Source organism: Prenolepis imparis, unplaced genomic scaffold (assembly GCF_030444845.1).
Source record: "Prenolepis imparis isolate NDT839.2.m4 unplaced genomic scaffold, iyPreImpa1.0 SCAF_7, whole genome shotgun sequence".
Taxonomy (NCBI): Eukaryota; Metazoa; Arthropoda; class Insecta; order Hymenoptera; family Formicidae; genus Prenolepis; species Prenolepis imparis.
Genome location: NW_028141165.1, coordinates 1024323 through 1042681, shown reverse-complemented (window position 1 = coordinate 1042681; position 18359 = coordinate 1024323). Strand labels below are relative to the sequence as shown.

The 18359-nt window shown below is 36.3% G+C and overlaps 1 protein-coding gene across 7 annotated transcripts in view; it reads left to right on the top strand.

Annotated features, from left to right (window-relative positions):
* LOC145938110 (uncharacterized) overlaps nucleotides 1–18359 on the top strand; it is a 32350-nt gene that overhangs the window by 3982 nt on the left and 10009 nt on the right. For 5 of the 7 annotated variants that reach the window (XM_083041514.1, XM_083041511.1, XM_083041507.1 and 2 more), the window contains 27 exons: nucleotides 1353–1791; nucleotides 1896–2074; nucleotides 2187–2349; nucleotides 2523–2748; nucleotides 2836–3080; nucleotides 7956–8078; nucleotides 8203–8381; nucleotides 8466–8713; nucleotides 8817–9073; nucleotides 9215–9406; nucleotides 9546–9728; nucleotides 10001–10609; nucleotides 10722–10898; nucleotides 11108–11291; nucleotides 11365–11492; nucleotides 11568–12017; nucleotides 12087–12453; nucleotides 12525–12952; nucleotides 13021–13429; nucleotides 13510–13812; nucleotides 13925–14091; nucleotides 14160–14444; nucleotides 14514–14694; nucleotides 14777–14988; nucleotides 15080–15364; nucleotides 16177–16351; nucleotides 17933–18267. In XM_083041514.1, coding sequence (XP_082897640.1) covers nucleotides 1353–1791; nucleotides 1896–2074; nucleotides 2187–2349; nucleotides 2523–2748; nucleotides 2836–3080; nucleotides 7956–8078; nucleotides 8203–8381; nucleotides 8466–8713; nucleotides 8817–9073; nucleotides 9215–9406; nucleotides 9546–9728; nucleotides 10001–10609; nucleotides 10722–10898; nucleotides 11108–11291; nucleotides 11365–11492; nucleotides 11568–12017; nucleotides 12087–12453; nucleotides 12525–12952; nucleotides 13021–13429; nucleotides 13510–13812; nucleotides 13925–14091; nucleotides 14160–14444; nucleotides 14514–14694; nucleotides 14777–14988; nucleotides 15080–15364; nucleotides 16177–16351; nucleotides 17933–18267 — 7129 coding nt within the window. Of the gene's footprint in view, nucleotides 1–231; nucleotides 316–1352; nucleotides 1792–1895; nucleotides 2075–2186; nucleotides 2350–2522; nucleotides 2749–2835; nucleotides 3081–7955; nucleotides 8079–8202; nucleotides 8382–8465; nucleotides 8714–8816; nucleotides 9074–9214; nucleotides 9407–9545; nucleotides 9729–10000; nucleotides 10610–10721; nucleotides 10899–11107; nucleotides 11292–11364; nucleotides 11493–11567; nucleotides 12018–12086; nucleotides 12454–12524; nucleotides 12953–13020; nucleotides 13430–13509; nucleotides 13813–13924; nucleotides 14092–14159; nucleotides 14445–14513; nucleotides 14695–14776; nucleotides 14989–15079; nucleotides 15365–16176; nucleotides 16352–17932; nucleotides 18268–18359 lie in introns of those variants that run through there. The other 2 variants (XM_083041512.1, XM_083041508.1) reach the window with 2 other exon arrangements.

The following is an 18359-nucleotide window of genomic DNA, read 5'->3' as shown; positions in this document are numbered from 1 at the left end:
AGTTTAAATTATTGTAATATACATTACACGCGAAGGACAAGGTATTGAGATAAACTAGTAAAAGAAATATCATGCACAATAAAAAAAAACAAGATATAGCAATATAGAACATAAATAGATGCTGAAATTTTTTTATATTAAACTTTTTTTTCATTTATCTCTTTATTTATAAACTATAACTAGAAGAAAAGAATAAGTAGAACTAGTAAGAGCGGTAATACGTTTGCTCGAACGCCTACGTGTTTAACAGAGACGGTGTGTCAGTCCATGGTTGGCTCTCGTTGAGATAGCTCCTGTAATCTAGGAACGGTACATGTAAGTTCGCAGTAAAATAACTGACATGTCATAATGTTCATGCTCGATTACGTTTATGTAAAGATTAATTGTCGTTTCTTTTATTTTATGTTTTTACTTTTATTTTAGTTAACCCTCCTGTTTGATTTAATACATAATCGGTTCTCATATCGCCAATTGACAGGCAGATATTTAGAGGCCTCTGATAAAAAATATCATTCGGCAATATTTTCTTTTAAGCTTATATTTTTATGTAATATGATTTATAAATTTTATTATCACTAACACTTTTAGCGCTGTGTGAATGAATACTGAATATTATTAAAATATGTTTATACGTATAACGAGGAATTGCGTTCCACAATTTGTTGGCTTCTTTCCATGGTCACATTGTAATCTAAAACTCGACTGGTAATGCGAATCTCGCTTCGATAATATTTTGGCTTGTGTTGTGAAGAATCATTCATCGTATTGTGTACCTCAGAGAATTATATCCGTCATATTTATATCATAATAATTATATAGTGTTTTTTAACAAATTTTTTGAATAAAAATTATCTTTAAAATTCTTGAAATTTAACCTATAGCAATTGGATTCTGCGTAGAACGAGTGTGTTCTACGAAATTAGAACTTTGCCCCAAATCGCAGAGACCATATGTGTCGACGTACTGTCGATGCACTCACTGTCAACTATCAATTACGTAATCCACAGATGTTTCCTTAACGATGTGCTATTTCTAATTCAATCATGGCCCCGATTTTAGATTGCATCTACTAGTATGGGGGAAATAAAATAAATATTGCGAAGCCGATATACATGTGCGAATAAAATGGCTTATAGTTCGTATAGTTATAACATTTCTATTTTGCACAATTGCAAGGAAGTCGTAAGAGTAACACATTGGGAGAAAACAACTGTTTCCGTGTGTAACTCATAAAACTCACTGAAATTGTAGATGCTAAACAACCTTCCAGGATTTTTTTTAGAAGTCTGGGAAAAACAATTCTATTTATAGAATATCGATTCGACTAACAAATATCCATCTCTCTCTTTTAGAATGTCGGAAACCGAGGATACTTCAATCCTCACCAGTAATCTGACAGCTGTGGAAGCTATCTCGGCGAAATTGGCGGAAGTTACGTGTCTTGCGGAAAAACTGGATGCGAGACTGTGCGAAGCCGGAGCTAGAACTCGACCGATATCTATTCCTACCGCTGTGACGTCTTCCTCTTCGTCCTTGCTCTCGATATCTGCTATATCGCCCTCAGTCACGCCCATCCGTACGACTTCTATCGCGACCACACCGGCTTCGAGTGCGACAGCTTCGGCTGCGTCTGCAATTGTTCAAATGCATCCAGCGTCTTCGGAAACTACGGTTGTGATAGCCAAGTCCGTAGCTCCTATGGCGGAGAGATCCGACGAGAATTCACTTCCTATTCTCAGTTCACATTCCACAGAGGATGTCGAAACATCGAATAAAGATTCCGGCATCAAGGTATGTTATCATGTTTTAATATCAATTGTGGCAGATATCTATCTGTTCACCTTTCTCACTTAAAAATACTTGAAAGTGTTATTAAAATATTTTTATTTTTGTAGGAACTTACTGAAAATCCTCGCAGCGAAAGTATGACAGAAGAATGCAATGTGGAGGGTTATACAACAGCGACTGAATGCTCAACGACACCACCTCCGCGTTCTAGGAGCGAATCTTTTGTAACACCGGAATGTGAAGATCTTTCTGCAACGGCACCCGTGACGAATCTCGATTCTACTTGGTATTTATGCAAACATTTAATCATTTTAAATCCGTAATCAAAATTGAATCTAAACATTTGAAAATTTTAACAACATCTTTCATCAGCTCTAAATATTCGAATATATTTATAGGTGGACCGAAACGTCTAAAGTAACAACCACCGCAGAACCTCTTGTTTCTGCCCTGGGCGAAGAAAACCAGACGCTGAAATTTGCCGAAGCAACGTCAAATATTTGCGCTACCGATGAAATAAAACCAACAACACAGATTGAAACGATGGACAAAATCACTGACGTATGTAACATAATTTGATTGACGAAACAAATCTCGAGAAAGAAAATTGTTTTTCAAAGTTAGTTTTATGTCAATTTTTATTTGACTTTGTATATCAGATTGCGAATAACTTGCATGATTATTTTGGAAATTGAATTATAGAACTTGTTATAAGTCATATGATTTTTTTGCAGGAGAGATCAGGCAGAATTGTAAAAGAAGTAACCGAGACGACTATTTTACGCGTGTCGCATGATATTCGATTGAACGTAGCCTCTTACAAATTAACATCTAATATCGTGCAAGATCATCGACAACATATCGACGCGAAGGAATTTCAAAATATAGAACGTGTGCTACCAGAGGAATCTCACGAAAGGACGGACGATGTTCATCGTGATCTTGATTTATCTCAGCACAGTCAGTATTTTAGTCTAATAATTCACACAGAACAATTATGTAAATTTATTATTGTATCTACTAGCTTGTCTTTTAATTTTTCAATAGAAGAATCTGAGAAATATATCAGCAAATACCCGAAGAAGATCCAATCGGATCAATATATTGCAACGAAACTCACGAAGATCCGAGATCATACGCTGAATGAGAGTTTGCGTTCTAATTTGAAAGAGTATGAAGATATATCCTCGCAGGATCTTTTACGACATCACGAGGATAGCGGAATCGACATGTCACCGATAAAAAAAGATGACAATTTGGAAGGCGAAGAATTTCTCGAAAGAGCGAGAAAGGTGAGTTTTGGATCACAATATTCTTTTTTTATGATTGACAGAGAAAGTTTGTTGATTGTTCGCGCAAATGCAGTTGCAATCATCGAATTCTCTTGTAAATTTTATGAGTAGCAGTCATGATCAACTAAACTTCTCGTTTGTCATCTCCTAACACAATTAAGCTACTTGACATGTGTTTAGTGTGATTTGCAATTATTTAAATATTTTTAAGCTTGATATATTGCATTAAATATAGCTATATCACTACCCATTTAATCCTTATGGTCCAAAATTATTTGCAGCTTTGATGAAGACAAATATTATGTCGAAAATGAGTAAATGTAACCTGACGCAGAATTAATGATTTTGTCCAAAAAAAGACATTCCTATGCATGGATTATAATTTATTTCGAGAATATATCATATGCCATATTGCGCATCCGCATGATCAAAAGAATGAAGAAGAAACTGCATCATTAACCACACACTTGTTACGCTTTGCAAGTCAAAGTTTCGTGTAATACATTCTTACAGGAATTTCTTTTTCCGCTATGTATGTATATCGCATGAATTGATGTTTGTTAATTTTTTTTAAAATAAAAATGAATATATTAAATAAAATCTTCCTGACGGGACACCTATTTGAAGATATATCGGGTGACCGTTTTATTACGACCTTCTTTCGTTTACGATCGCTCCACTTTCGTTCAACGCTGGTCGGCGCTGTACAGATCCGCTCTATAGAGATCGTGCTCGACCAGCGCGACGAAGGTGAGCGGGAGGCGACCGGCCGGGAGGAGGCTTAACCAGAGACCGCGTCGCGGCATGCCGGTTCAGTCTCGGTTCGGCTGGTTACTGCAACCGATCGGCTGGTGACGTGATACACTCGTGACATGTGTCACGCGAGTGTTTCTGCCGTTGTTGTCGTCATTATTGCTATTAACGCCGCCTGAACGCCTGAATTGATTTTAGGTGATTGCCAAGTAGAGATTTATGCCAAAAAGAAGAGAGACATTTAGAGACTCCGTTATATATCTAGAAAATTGTTCTTGTAACTCGGAGTGCGCCGCACTAAAAATATCTTGTTGAAATGTCACTGTCGAGGACTATAAATTTTCAATCTACTGAGAAAAATGAGCGAGACTTTTTTGCAGATTTTTTTTAACTTAAACTATTTAAACTAATAATATAAAAATCTGTCAAATATTTCCATTAATTTAAGTTATAATCAGATAATTTATATAGGTGATTGCCAAGTAGAGATTTATGCCAAAAAGAAGAGAGACATTTAGAGACTCCGTTATATATCTAGAAAATTGTTCTTGTAACTCGGAGTGCGCCGCACTAAATATATCTTGTTGAAATGTCACTGTCGAGGACTATAAATTTTCAATCTACTGAGAAAAATGAGCGAGACTTTTTTGCAGATTTTTTTTAACTTAAACTATTTAAACTAATAATATAAAAATCTGTCAAATATTTCCATTAATTTAAGTTATAATCAGATAATTTATATAATTAAACGCGAATGCCACTACTATCGGATATTAATAATGATCAGAGATTTTCTACAATATAAGCTGGTCAAACTATCGGCGCGCAAATATAATTGAGTATAATTCTCTGATATAAACAATAGAAATTTATTCATATAAATTAAAATATTCTTTCAAAATATATAAAAAATTTTGCAGTATAATATCTTACCGAATCATCTTCGGTCATGATTCTCACCATGATGTACTTGTTGAAAGAACGCTACCAGTCAGTCCGGTTTTATTCTACCATTTGTCTGTCCGTGTAGATGACGTCATCGTATAAAGATATTTATATAAAGTATAAACACGCGTCAATATTTATACTTTATATAAAAAGTCAAAAAGTGCGAATGCAAACATTTCAGTATGCAAGACTGCATCTCTTTAATTGATTGTAACTATGAGTTAAAAAATTGATTAAAAATATGACTTTTCGCGCAATCGAAATATCTTAACAAGATTATTAGGAATATAAATTCCTTTAATATTTTCTATTTTAAGAAATTGTTGCAAATAGAGCAAAAATCAAGTATATAAAAAAATGTCTTGCATAATATTCTTTCATTTGTCGTACGATAGACACAATCGTTCTCCACGTCGTATATTCGCGGAATTTTCGCATCAGCATCTTTGGCCAAGTGCCAAAAATAACGTCAATTAGGGAAGATAACTCCGTGCCAACTGTAAAATATATAATTTTTCACCAGTGAAATCTCTCTCTATCTTCTTGAGAATATCGATGAGCAAGATGTTTATTGTGTCGCGTTTTAGATCGGCATACGTCACTATGATATATTTAGCACCAGGCATTGAAGTCACTGTGCAGTCAAAACCGTATGATATCATTGTATGGCGTAATATTGTCTTGTTAATTTTTTGGCAATTTGTCCGTCGATCTAATTGCTCAATTTGTAACATACATATGTATCTTTACTCGGTGTTAGCATATAATTTTACGACATAATTATATCCCCGCAAACGTAATTGGCAATCGCCTCTAATCGATTGACGTTCAGATCCGAAACGTCTTGGTATCGCACGTGAGATAAGACTATTAATAATGATGGTGGATGGTCCTGACTCGATGGAGGCACGCGCGCATCCCGAAGAATCCGACGAGATGAATTCAGGAATGATGATGCGAAGAAACGAGGAAACGCCGCAACGAACCATCCCTCCAACTACCACTATAAGCACCATAGCTGTGCAAAGCGGAGAAACGCGTGTAGTAATCGCTCTGCTTCAAGTAAGGATATGTCATGCTGTCACTTTAAACGACTGTCATTTATATTTTCTATTTCTATGCGTGATCTTCCTTCTTTCATCATGTTTAAATTTAAATTCAAATTTTAGAAAAAGTATATGTGCGAAAAATTATTTAACGATTTCTCCTCGAAGAGTTCAACGCAGGATCTTTACGTAGATAACGTAGTTTTTGATAAAGGATAAAATCTTTCGCCGGGATATCTCGTACATAACGCTATGGTGTAAGATATTTTGGGATTCGGTTGCTTCGGTCTACAGCTATTTCCGAGTCCTCTCGAAACCGTAAGCGTTTTAGGTATCCGCTGAGCAAAACGAGTCTCCCGAAACTCCACGAAGGATAAATTTAACCGCTAGGTACAGTAACTCCCATTACACGCCACCATGATCAGATACACCCATCTCGATCTTAAAATCACGATCGTAAAATTCGAAACGCATTTTATATTTTAAGCGTATAAAGTCACGTGTTAATTGATACATTTCTTTATTGTTTCGAATACCTTTTCAGCGAAGATGGTTAAGATATATGAGGTGATAACATCAAGTATGTTTTTAATTAGATGTTTAATTTTGCATACGATTCGACGAAAGAGAGACTATTTATATGAATGTCTCTTTCAATGTGTATATGACTTAAATTGTACTAAACTGTGTAGAAGGAATTCTGCAAGACGGTAAATAGATAAATCGATAAATCGATAAATAGACCGAGTGATCTGTGAGGTCGTATCGAACCAAAGAGATCTCTTATATGGCGTGGATCCGCGTATATACTCTCGTATAATCTAACAAACCGGTATTATGCGAGAGACGGCTCGAGGCGGCCCGGGCCCAATCCGGCCCGGCTTGACTCGCGGCACGATTCTTCCTTTTACCGCACCTTTCCCAATATATCGTATCTACGATCTAACGATACTCTGGCTTCTACATCCGAAAAAGGAGAAAAAGGCGCGAGACCCTGGACACGTGAAATTTTTCTACGACGCAGTTTTATCTGCCAAGATTTTATCGTTAATCATCCGATTTTCCTAAACGTTTCTTATTGCGTTATCAGATTTATTAAATAATTTCTTATGTAAATTATTATTATTTTTTTTTTTTTTTGAGAAAATGGAACAAGTAACACGATTAATTTAATTATTCTCATCGCGTCGATTTTTTCTACTTGAAATTCTGCCGAGTCTTCCGTCTTACATTTAGTCTTGATTCGAGTTGTACGGCTCATTCTCTCAAATATTCTCGAATATGGCCATGTTTGGACATACCAGTTATGTACGCATGACTTTACGGGATCATGTTCAATTTGAGCCGCTGGCTGTAAGATTCGCTTTCACTTGAATTGCGCGAATCATGCGAGTCGTATTTTTCTTATTTATCGATTAGACGACGTAATATTTTGTATGCGCGTTTTCAGCTAACGCGTGTTCGAGCATTTCAGTAATTGCGTTTCCTTATCGTCACAGCTATTTCACTATCTTTGAAAAAGATGACCAGGAAAGACTGCATATCTTAGGTATGAATGTTGAGATAAAAAAGGAAACAATTTTGTCTTACCGACATATGGCGATACCAGAAGAGAGAACTGGTCAATCCAAACGTGGATATTCGGCAGTGTGCCAAAGATGAAAATGGAAACATAACTTGCTCCTTTCTGTGGCCCAACCACATGAGGTCGATGAACTGGGGGCCGATCTCTGTCTTCTCACTGTCTGTGTCTTCTCCCTTTTTTTCTCCATTCTTTTTTTTTATAATACTGGAGGGGACATAGACCTCGATTTTAAATTTAATTTACGAAATTATATATTAATTGTTGTTACAGATAATCTCAAAATTTGAGAATTTTTTTTATATGATGAGCGAATATTTCTTAAGATTTTCTTTTGTCGTTTATATTGTATAATTGTAATTAATTATATAATATTGGATATAATATTCTGCTTTAATTAATTAAAGGATATAATATTTTGATCACATGATCAAAACGGTTCAATAGAAAGCGAGCGATATATCTAACGACATTCACTGCTTAACTATATTGTATCGTTTATATTGTCGCGGAAAATTTTCAATTTTGTTACTGCCGTTTGTCCAGAGTGGAGAATGGCTGAAGCTGAAAATACTCGAGCTACAACCAGAATTAACGAGACTCGGTGCTTCTGTAAAAGAAGCTACGGAACTCTCGAACGCGCACGACCAAGTATTACATCGATTACAGGTAAAGTTTTCAACTTTATCTAAACTGCATTTCGCGTTTATATGCGGAAGTCACATTAAAATAAGCATTAATTAAGCTTTGCTTAAAGTCACCTTCTCCGTTGATTAAAAAATTTTATCATCAGAACAAGCAAAGCCCGGTGGAAGAATTGTTACGGCAGGCTGATCAATTAATTGCGACCGAGAGATCAAAAGCGGAAGTATACGCGGCCATGGCAGAGACATTGGGTCAAGCGTGGCACGATGTAAATCAACTTTTAGAACGTCGTAAGGAGATACTTGACCGAAACGTTTTATTTCAATGGTACAGCAATGTATAATTAATTAATTATGTGTAATTCGCGCGCTGATTATACATTGATTATTCAACAAAACCGATTCCTTCTAGTCGAGCGACAGAATGTAAAGAGAGTATGGATGCGTTGGAAATGGCATGTAATGACACGTTACTGCCGATCGAGATCGAAGCGGTGAAAAGTTTTCTATCCAAGATCCAGGATCTCCGCAAAGATGTGCTGGAAGCGCTGATGGGTGCGTTGCGAGAAGGCAAGACGTTGTTGGATAGACTTAAAGAATTGGCGAACGAAGGCACCTTAGACTCCAGGCCGGATACAATTAAAGACGAAGCTAATCACGGTGTGTTTAATTGGAGATTCGCGAATAATATATATTATTTTGTACTTATCGAATCAAGTCGGCTAGCTCGGAAGTCAAAGATTTACGAGTGTTACATTTTTAGCCGTGCTGCGAGTTGAAAGGTGGCTGGAGGAGCTTCACGACAGAAGGCGGCTGATCGAGATGTCTTTCCGCAGTAGAAAGACTCAATTGGAACAATGTCTCGCTCTCGCGTTGCTCGCGACCGATCTTCGCGATCTTGAAGAAATTCTCAATGACAGAATCGCCGCGTTAACTAGCAGCTGTGATCAATTAGGAGATTCTGCATCTAGTGCCGAACTGCTTCTCTTTGAACTAAAGAAATTGCAAGCCGAAGCAAAGGTATCTACAAAAAGAAATAGTTTTGTTAATATCGCTAAAGATATATAATTGGATACGTTTAATCTCACATGAGTGATTGTGATACGTACATATGTTATGTAATAATATTACTATACATCGATTATTTTAATTTTTTATCAGGAATTTCAAGATAGAGCCATTAAAATAACTAAGTCGACCGAACGATTAGTGTCATCGGGACACTTTGCTGGTGAACAAGCGACCGAACAGGCGTACGCGATTCTTAGCGTCGCCGCCGATTATGTCAACGACTTGGATCAGTATAATACACTGTTGAATAGAGCGATGATCTTTTTCGATCTTGCACGATCGGTGAATATTTTCAAATTCATCCTTTTTAAATTTCTTTTTTAGGTAGAATTTAGTCAATTAAGTAGTATATAGCACATAACTTTATTAAGTTGCATTTGTCAATTCAAGTTTAATTGTGAATATTATACAATATGCATAGGCTATCACAAAATTGGATCAATTAGAAATTCAATTAATGACGACGGAGCATCCTCCTTATTCCGCGCAACTCGCACGTTTTCATGCACAAACTGTGACTACGATAGAAGATGTGACTTCAAAGCCCTTATCGGAAGGATATGCACTACTGGATGTCACGGGAAGAGGAGCGCCCGGTGCCGAGGTCAGATCATCGATTAATTAAATCTGATAATTAATCGTTGCGTATTTATTATCGCGCGCATTAAGTCAAGCTGCCAGTGAGAGGTTTCTCTTCGTTCTTATAAGACAGCCCGTATTGTACACTGAGAAAATACAATTGTATAAATCATTCGTATATTAATTTTTTATTATATGCAGACTTTATTTTTTGTATCTTTATTTTTACATTTTATCTAAAAATATATATGTAAAGTGAGTGAGCGATATAATGTTAAACGTATATATTATATTTAGGGTATAAGAAATACTGTAGAAGAATTGGAAAGTCGCAAGATTCGTTTGATGGAACGGTGTACCGCTCATAAAGAGGAGAGTCTGGAAATTTCGAGGATGCTCGCTACATTCTTAGATAAGCACGACGCCTTACGGTCTTGGCTGACGAGTATCGCTGAAGCCTTTTTGCACGGGCATCAAGACATGGGCAGCGATCTGACAATGGCATGTGATTTTCGTCGAGTTCATTGTCAATTACTCTCCGATCTAGAGAATAAGAGCGAGGAAGTGGATCATTTAGAATTGGAGATTCTTCCAATCATAGAACGCCTGGATGAGACACAGAAATACGAATTGCGATCTAAAATAAAAAATCTTGAAGACCAATGGGCAAAAACAAAAATTACGGTGCTGAAAAGAATCGATTTGGGTACACTTTACATACAGTTTCACGAGATTATCGAAGATTTGACCAATGAAATGGATTCTATCGATAACGATTTGAAAAAGTGTGAAGTTACATTAGATGAGACCAGAATCGATGAACTGGAAAGAAGATGGAAGTCTCTTGAGCCTCTTTACAAGAAACTCGATAGTCGTGCAAAAGCGTTTCTCGATGAAACTGGCGATGTAAGTAACTTATAAATAATGCTTTCGCATTAAAAAAAAAAAGCTTAACATTAATAATGTAAAGAGATCTTTGAAGAAATATAAAAATTATATTCAAATTCTTCTTTCATAGATTGATGACTCTTATCTCGATATATCGCGAGCTTGCCTGTGTGTCCAGACTCTTTTGGAGAAATTTGCCAATCGACAATTGGTTGTGACAGAATCATGGGAAAAATGGCAGACTACTATCGAAATTACGAGACAGAGGCGAATTGAATGCGAGCGAAAAGTCGAAGAAAGCACAAAGGTGTGTGATTTTCAATTTATATTATTAAATTTTATATTACATTTTACCTTGAATATGTATTAAATTTATTTGCGTCGAATTAATTTTAATTTACTTTGCATTTGACAATTATAAAATGAAACATGCCTGGAGAAAAATATAAAATATTTCCGTCACTTGGAAATCTTTTCTCTTATTTTAATTATTATTGCTCTGTTTGGTTTATATAGACATTAGCTTGGATTACAAAACTTGAGACAACATTGTATCCAGTGATTACAACACGATCCTCTAGAATAGCCGATATTCTGGATAATTTAAAGGATATAAGACTACGCATTTTATCCGAGTTAAACACGGCTCTTCAGGAATTGGATATCAGAATCAAAAGCTTTCGAGTATTCGTCGAAAGAGGTAATTAAAATATATTACATTACGTGTTGCATCTAATGAGATTTGTTTAGTTAAAAAATTAATTAAATTATAGGTGAAGTTAAAACAACCGAGCAGATTTCAGAAAGACTTGTGCAAATGTACGAAAAGATAAATACTGTCGCCAAGAATTATGATACACTACTCGACTCTTTAATCTCCATCTTTCAGAATCTCGAGGAGGTAAGAAATCGATTTTTGAATATGTTACAACTCATGTGATTTACATGTATATAAATTATTTCGTCACTTTTTTAGATTGAGCGTAAAATTGCTCAAGCAAAGCAAGAAATTGAACGTGTGTTAAGTCTTACAAGATCCATTGATGTAGATAGCGCATTAAACGAATTCGACATATTGAAAACGTCTATTGCGGAATCTTTGCTACGAGTACATACAAAATCTGAAGAAATAATCGATAATATTAGACTGCAGGAACCGTTAGATTCAGCGATGCAAGATGTCGAAAAACTAAAACGCGGTATAGATTTCGTGGTCGTCGAGTTCGAATCGTTACAAATCGAAACGTCAAGTCGTCTCGAGAGACATCGACGAATTTGCATCTTTAGAGAGGATATCGAAAAGATTAATTCGGATTTGCGCGACTTGAGCGAGCAATTAAAAAACACGGACGAAAAAATTGGCGACAATTTGTCGGGATCGAGAGCGACACTGGCTGCTTTTGAACAGTTTGAACAAACTATAATAGTAAGTTAAAGTAATTTCGCACAAAAACTTGAGTGGATCTTTTTGCTAATTTATATTTTTTGTTATCAGACTTTGGAGGAAAGAATTGAGATATTTGTGAAAAAAACGGACGAAACGATCGTTCCGTTAACGCCACAAATGACAGATGACATTTTGTCTTTGCGAAACAGATGGGATCATCTGAGGAATTGCGTTAAAAATACCAAGAAACGGCTAAACTTAAGTATCGAATATTTCGTACTTTTGGAGGAAGCAAAACAATGGTTTAGGGAAGGTAGCAAACTCTTGGTAATTGTTGCACGTAAGGCAACAACCGTGAAAGTGCCTGAAGAAGCTACAGATTTAATGCGAGAGATCGACGCTTATATAAAACCGGGTGAAGAACAACAAGAGAAGAGGATCGAAGAGCTCAAACGATTATCGACAGTAGTTTTTGGTAAGCAACATTACATTTATAAACAAGAGAAAAGATGTACGCAGAATTTTATTTGCAATATAATGTTTCAGGTACCGACAGACTCCCGCAATTCAATGAAGTGGTCGTAGAGAATCGACAAATGTTAGATTCTTTCGCAGTCGTTTCTTCCGAATTGCGTACTCTGAGTCAAAATTTACAAAATGCCGAGGATCTGCGTGAGAGGCTGCGAATCGAGAAGCTGGAAGCTGACAAGAAATTACAGGCTGCTAAAATAGAAATGGCCGCGGTGGAAGCTGCCAGAGTGGAAGCTGAAAATGCGAGGAAACTTGCGGAACAGCTTGCCGCTGAAACCTTGGACAAAGCTGCGATAGAGGCGAGAAAGTTGAAAGAGGAGGAAGTACGAAAAATTGCCCCTCCCGCTCCTTCTCATTCTGTCTCTGCTCAAACCGAGGAGACAATAGTTGAAGAAACCATTACTTCCGCCGTGACAACCAAAGAGATTCACATTCTTCAGAAGGTAATGTAAGCGGTGTATTTTGATTATTACAATTTTGCAATCGTAACTTATATTTATTATATTTATAGATGGAAGTCGAGAAAAATGTTCCGATTATTCAAAAGGAAGCTAGTCCGCCCAGAAATCTTGTATCCGAGGAAATACATCGCGAAATGCGCGATCACGCTGAAGACGCGCAAGTTGACGAAGTAGTTTTATTGGCTCCGGAATTCACAGTTCCTTTAAGTGATGCGACGGTTCAGGAAGGCAAGGAATTCAGTTTCGAGTGTCGCTTGATTGGTCAGCCGACGCCTGAAATAGTTTGGTACAAAGACGGAATATCAATTTTGAATAATCCGGACTACGTAACGACTTATACAGACGGCATTTGTACTTTGAAAATAGAAGAGACATTCGCTGAGGATTCCGCAAAGTACACTTGCCGCGCATTTAATATTCGCGGCTCGGTCGAAACATCAGCTACCCTTACTGTCGCAGGTTTGATTTGCTATTAGTTTATATATTATTGTCTGCGTTTTATTTTGTATATAATAACAATTTAAAATTCTTAATTTTAGAAACTGTCACTGAGGAGCAACCGAGCGCTCCCGTTTTTGTGAAAGAACTGCAACCCTCTTCCGCGAGAGAAGGAAGCTCACATAGATTAGAATGCACCGTTCAGGGAAATCCTCTTCCAACGGTGCAGTGGTATAAGAATGACATCAACATTGACAATTCCCCAGATTATGTCATCACTTTTAATAATGGGGAAGCTATTTTGAAGTTCGATGAAGTTTTCTTGGAGGATAAAGCCTTGTATACCTGTAAAGCAATGAATCGATGGGGACAATCATCTACTACTGCTTCTTTAGACGTGGAACGTAAGACAATCACTTTGTTATCTACTAAAAGAGCGAGTGAGAAAGAAAAAAATAAGAGAGAGAAAAAAAAATCACGTGCTTTTCTCCTTATTTATGTAGACATTGATTTCAGCCGCGCAAATTTCCACCAAGAAACCGTACTTTGTGACACCGTTGTCAAATGCTATGGTCAGGATAGGGCAAAGGGTGAAATTAGAATGCGAAGCTAAAGGAGAACCAATTCCCGAATTAAGCTGGACTCATGATGGAAAGCCGATTGAAGAAACTAGATATCATAAGGTAAATGGTGAGATTTAAAATCATGATTTAGCAGAACTGTGTAATTATTATATTTAATATTTTTTCAGATTCAAACGGATGGTGCACGAACAAGCCTGGTCATCACGGAAGCATTTCTGAAGGATGCCGGATGTTACACGGTGATTGCCAGGAACGAAGTCGGAGAGGCCACTGCGTCTTGCACCGTTTCCGTGAAAGGACGTTTACCCCACGAAACCAGCGAATCTGATATTATTTGTAGCGATATCGAACCGATAATTCCGAAGTTTCAATTATCTCTGCTGGATCTCAAGATACAAGAGGGACGATCGGCTAGATTAGATTGCGTGATTATAGGTCAGCCTGAACCAGAGGTAAACTTGTTTATTCGTCAAATTATTTGTCTAGCAATTTCTTTTTCAATCGACTCGATGATTCTCTAGGTGATTTGGTATCACGGCGAACAACCCGTGAAAGAGTCGTCGGACTTTCAGTTACTCTTTCAAGGTGACAGATGTTCACTAGTTATTCATGAAGCTTTTTTGGATGACGCCGGTGTATATAAAGTAGTCGCCATTAATTCTGGCGGTGAAGCTTCTAGTCAGTGTACATTAACAATTACACGTACGTACGACTGTATTCTTTTAAAATTGTAAGCAATTAGAAATTTAATATTTTACATTAATGTTTTAATTTTTATTTACAGCTGCTCACATCTCGAATGAAGGCGATCGAGTACAGAAAGCGGGAGAAACCTTTGTTGAAGGTTCCGCGCCAAAGTTTGTAAGACTTCCGACAGATTTGCTTGTAGCTGAAGGCGAAGATGCGATTTTCGAATGTGCCGTGACTGGAGAACCTAAACCTGATCTGAGGTGGTATTCGGATGACGGTGAAGTTACTCATAGCGAAAGAATTCTGGCAAGTATTATATTTGGCATAGATCAAACAATATCTTGTATTTAACATTCAATAAATATTTATAATATTTATATAACTGCCTCACACACAGATCGAGAAGAAGGAAGATGGAACAGGACTTTTGAAAATTTTGTCAACGATACCGGAAGACAAAGGCAATTACGTGGCAAAGGCCATAAATATACACGATGAGGCGAAAGCTTTTGCTAGACTGGTTGTGAAATCGCTCGGTGATTTTAAGAGAAACGAAGAATTTATACAAATGGAAGAAAAATTGATTCGGCCAACGTTCAAGGAAGTATTCGAGGATAAAAAAATACCCGAAGGCATTTCGACAAAGTTTGAATGCATCGTCATCGGTAAACCTTCTCCTAAGGTATATATAAATTTCATATATAATAAAATATTTTCTTTTCAAAAATCGCATTTTATTGAATTTATCGAAAGAATTTTGCATACGAAAAAAAATCTTTTATATTCCATTGATTAATTAGTTACATTAAAAAGATTATATTACCATGCATCCGATTTCTTAACAAAAATTAAGTTTTATAAATACTTTTATAAATATTGTACGAAGAAAAGTTAAAGAGTGAAATATTAAGTAGAGTGTGTGTTTAGCGAGAAAATTAATTTTTTTTATAATTATAATCGAGATAGATTGTTAATAAACATAAGCGAAGTCAAACATATATAAATAGATCCAATAAAATATCGTACAGGTTTGTATTTACGCGCAAGCTTACTTCAAGTCTCGTATACAATAAACGTAAGTGAGAGAAATTATTTGACTGAAATCGTGACTTTTGAAATCGTGGGCTGTTTGAAATTTGCGTGGACTGTGTAAACAACGTCTAGATGAGAGGTTGGCCGGCCTGTCAGAACGGGGCAAGAATAAAATTTCGCTACCCCCGACGAGTTATATTTAAACGCGAACAATATATATCTCAAAGCCGCGATTGCAGTCGCGTCGCGCAGTGTAAGGTGGAACTTTCGACGCGGTGCGAAACACCGTGTGTTCTTATCAGGTACTATGAACTTTGCTAGCATTTGCCTCCCTATCAAAAAATATAAATTGTCGAATATAGGAAGACTGACAATTTTTCTTTATATGCGTGTTCAATGTGTCTTTTATTACCCTTGATTAATTGACAGCAATAAATTTTATTAGTGAATGTTTTTTTGCAGATTCAGTGGTTGTTTAATGATCGGCCGGTTCATGGAAAAGATTTCCTAGTTTCCGTTAGCGGAGATCGGCAAGTTTTAACAATCCCTGAGGTCGGAGATGCGCATGTCGGCACGATTTCCTGTGTAGCGGAAAACGCGGCTGGTAAAGCGATTTGCAGTGCTAAAGTGGAAATTGGTAAGTAAATGTTGTATACACATTTTTACTTATTCTATTAATTTTTTTACTAATTACGCTTTTTATATATAATAAAATTAAGTGTATCACTGGTTACTTATTATTCTTTTCTACGATCTTGAAAATAATGTTGCAAAGAGTGCACAACAGTGTCACAAGTTATTAATACTCCTTACCCAGTCAAATGTATCTTATTCGAGATTCTCAGCGAATGACAGACAGAATAGACGTTCGATGAGAAAATAGACAATTGAGAGAAGGCAGATTAATGTCAACTGCATGCTCTGAAATTTAATAGCATTTAATGTTTGTATTTTAAAAATATTATATGCTTTTACTTTGACATTGCTAATACGCATGTATATATACTTTGTGACCACTTTCATATACATATGTATATTGCATTTATAGCGTGACCTGAATATATAAATTTACGCTCCCCCTCGCTTTTGCGCGCAGAATGTTAAAGCATCAAGTATAGGTATGAGAATCTCAAGAGAGAAAACTGGAATGATATTTCAAAAAAAATTTAAAAAATATTTCAAAAACGATGGAATCTCTCACACACACGCACACATATACTTCTTCTCTTCATCTGTCTCTCTTTCTCTCGTTATATGCACGCAGAAACCGTGTTATTTTTATCGATACGAATACTCAGCGCATAGTCTGGTCCTGAGTTGCCAACTTTAAAGAATACAAATGCTTTTTTATAGCAGAGAGAGCATCGTTCTCTGCTTGATATCTGTTTCATCGAATAATTTTGCGTACGCAAATATTATCTTTATAATTTACAAAAATTCAGACACAAATTCAGTTTTCGGATCTCCTAAGAGATCAGATTATTAATATATAAAATCAGAATATTTTATTCAACTATATAATTATATATACAAAAATTTTCTTCAAAAATTACGATATAGTCCAGTTGTGCGTGCTTTTTGGTCTTATTAATGTTCCCAATTAATAAAAAAGATATAAGTAGCTATATGTATGAAAGAATATAAATTAACATCGTTTATTGGATGTCATGCATAATATGCACGCACACTCAATAAAAGTGTAGAGTGACAACGATAAATTGGGACGATGGTCCGGGGTTATATATCGCAGCCGAGTGCTCGATTCACCTATTACTAGGTGAACGATACTATTTCTGTCGTGGATCGTAGGCAAAGTATTTCGTTACTTCTCTGAGAGCACTTCGACTGTGCGTTTGGTACGCTCCAGTACTCTTTATTTCCAATATCTTAAATTTATATACAAAGTGTACATGTTATATGTGTCCATTAAAATAAAACATAATTAATTTCACGAAAGTAATTCAGTTGTCAATTTTTATTTATTTGACTTTATTAATTATTGTTTAAAATCAGACAGAATAAATAGCTGAAATATTGAAATAAAAGTAATAATTACAACAATTTTTTATAATAATATCGATTCGATAGTCTTTAGTAACATGAATCGAACGTACTATTTTTTTTTAATTGCTGAATGTCTGCCAAAATGTATTTTATCATTAGCCGCGCATCAGAAGAATGTATAATTACTTTATTGACATAACTGATTAAATTTTAGATAGTGGATCGGTGAGGCAGAGTGCAAGTAAAATCGAAAAAGTGCTCGAGTTAGTTCCACATTATCCTGCAGACATAATGCATCCTGCAAGCAGTAGCGATAAGCAATTCTCAAGCGAGAAAACATGTCACGAAGGCGGTGGCGAGAGTCAGGTGCTAACGAAAACGTCGTCGTCCGTCACGCATTCCTCGACAACGTCCACGAAGAAGGAATTTCTATCATCAACTGTGACTTTATCGAAATCCGGGAAGGAACCTACCAGTGTTTGCACAAAAACAACTGTACAAAGTTCGGAGCAGTCTACTTCGGAGAACGGAGCACCACCTGTCGTGCAGGTAAATACATTTAATACATCTGTATTATATCTGTATTATGCGGCATTTTTTTGCGAAAGTTGTTTCCCCTCCTCTTATCATGCCAAATATTC